The sequence below is a fragment of the Vollenhovia emeryi genome, unplaced genomic scaffold (assembly GCF_000949405.1).
Source record: "Vollenhovia emeryi isolate VEMERY1.0 unplaced genomic scaffold, V.emery_V1.0 DF942178.1, whole genome shotgun sequence".
NCBI classification, from domain to species: Eukaryota; Metazoa; Arthropoda; class Insecta; order Hymenoptera; family Formicidae; genus Vollenhovia; species Vollenhovia emeryi.
Genome location: NW_011964188.1, coordinates 2,808 through 4,070, shown reverse-complemented (window position 1 = coordinate 4,070; position 1,263 = coordinate 2,808). Strand labels below are relative to the sequence as shown.

The 1,263-nt window shown below is 38.2% G+C and overlaps 1 protein-coding gene across 2 annotated transcripts; it reads left to right on the top strand.

Annotated features, from left to right (window-relative positions):
• The first annotated feature begins 8 nt into the window (after positions 1-8).
• LOC105569825 lies at positions 9-864 on the top strand. Of its 2 annotated transcripts, none has more exons than XM_012026577.1 (3): positions 9-149; positions 234-357; positions 430-864. In XM_012026577.1, exons 1-3 carry the CDS (start codon positions 147-149, stop codon positions 624-626), a joined length of 324 nt encoding a protein of 107 aa, XP_011881967.1. In that variant the 5' UTR covers positions 9-146; the 3' UTR covers positions 627-864. The 2 variants fall into 2 exon arrangements, with proteins under 2 accessions (XP_011881967.1, XP_011881958.1); XM_012026568.1 differs by having other exon boundaries at positions 421-864.
• The last annotated feature ends 399 nt before the right edge of the window (positions 865-1,263 follow it).

The following is a 1,263-nucleotide window of genomic DNA, read 5'->3' as shown; positions in this document are numbered from 1 at the left end:
GCTTTTTCATAGCCGGGTTCCCCATGGCAGCCATTTTAGCGGAACGGAACGAAAACGGATAATACATAACCTGTAAAGATCTGTGTGTGAAGTGATGCTCAGAAATTATCGTAGTGATATAACATTTTATAATCGTTTCACACAACATGGTAAAGTATTCATTATATTGTATGTACCTACTCAACACAAAGTGCTACGTATTGATAACAAGTAATATATATTTTAATTTTTAGGAATATAAGTGTGGAAATTGTGGTTGGTTATTAAAATATGATCAGCTGGCACAGCATTCTTGCTTTGCAAATACGGATCTACACACACTACTAGCAGAAAGCGGAGACACCACTTTTACAACAGGTATATAAACTTGTCTAATATATTGTTAATAAATTGTATAGATTATTTTGTGAATAAATATAGTTATTGCAGAAAATGAGACTATCGAAGAAAGTATAAATGATAAAGATAGACTGGACGAGGATCTCATTGCAGCTGTAAAAAATAAACCCGCATTATATGATTTTCGCTTACCATTAAAGCAAAGAGGAAGAAAACAAAAAGATGACTTATGGAACGAAGTTAGTGTGGACTTAAAAGGTAAAATTATGTTAAGTTATATCAAGTGACATGTGTATCTTGTCTGTCTCTCTCTCTCCCTCTCTCTCTCTCCCTCTCTCTCTCTCTCTCTCTCTCTCTCTCTCTCTCTCTGTGCGTGTGCGTGTGCGCGTGTGTGTGTGTGAGAGCGCATGTATGCTTTGTGTTTTTCTATAAGCACATTATTATAGTGTTACAAATGATATGTCGTAGGCTTATACAGGGTGTCAGATTCGATATGGACGACCCCAAAGATTATAGTAGATTGGGTTAAACTGAGAAGAAAAGTTATATAAAATTTTACAAAATCGTAATTATTATCGCCAAATTCAGAAAAACGTCTGAGCCAATAAGGCCGGACTCGGCAGCATGCAAAATGGTGTGTTTGTTGACATCTCTGAAAAATCGATAGCGAGAGGTGGAGTCACGCATCGATCGATGAGAGACGGTGGCGAGCGGGGAGCGGGGAGCGGTAAGCGGGCGAACGCGTTCGCTATCGTTTTTTGAGAGATGTCAACAAACACACCATTTTGCATGCTGCCGAGTCCGGCCTTCCGCTCCTCCGTGCACTTATTGGCTCAGACGTTTTTCTGAATTAGGCCGATAATAATTACGATTTTGTAAAATTTTATATAACTTTTCTTCTCAGTTTAACCCAATCTACTATAA

Excerpts from the sequence above, each read along its gene's own strand:
- LOC105569825 (XM_012026568.1), top strand. Across the intron at positions 358-420 it reads AGACACCACTTTTACAACAG|TTATTGCAGAAAATGAGACT; the intron begins GTATATAAACTT and ends GAATAAATATAG.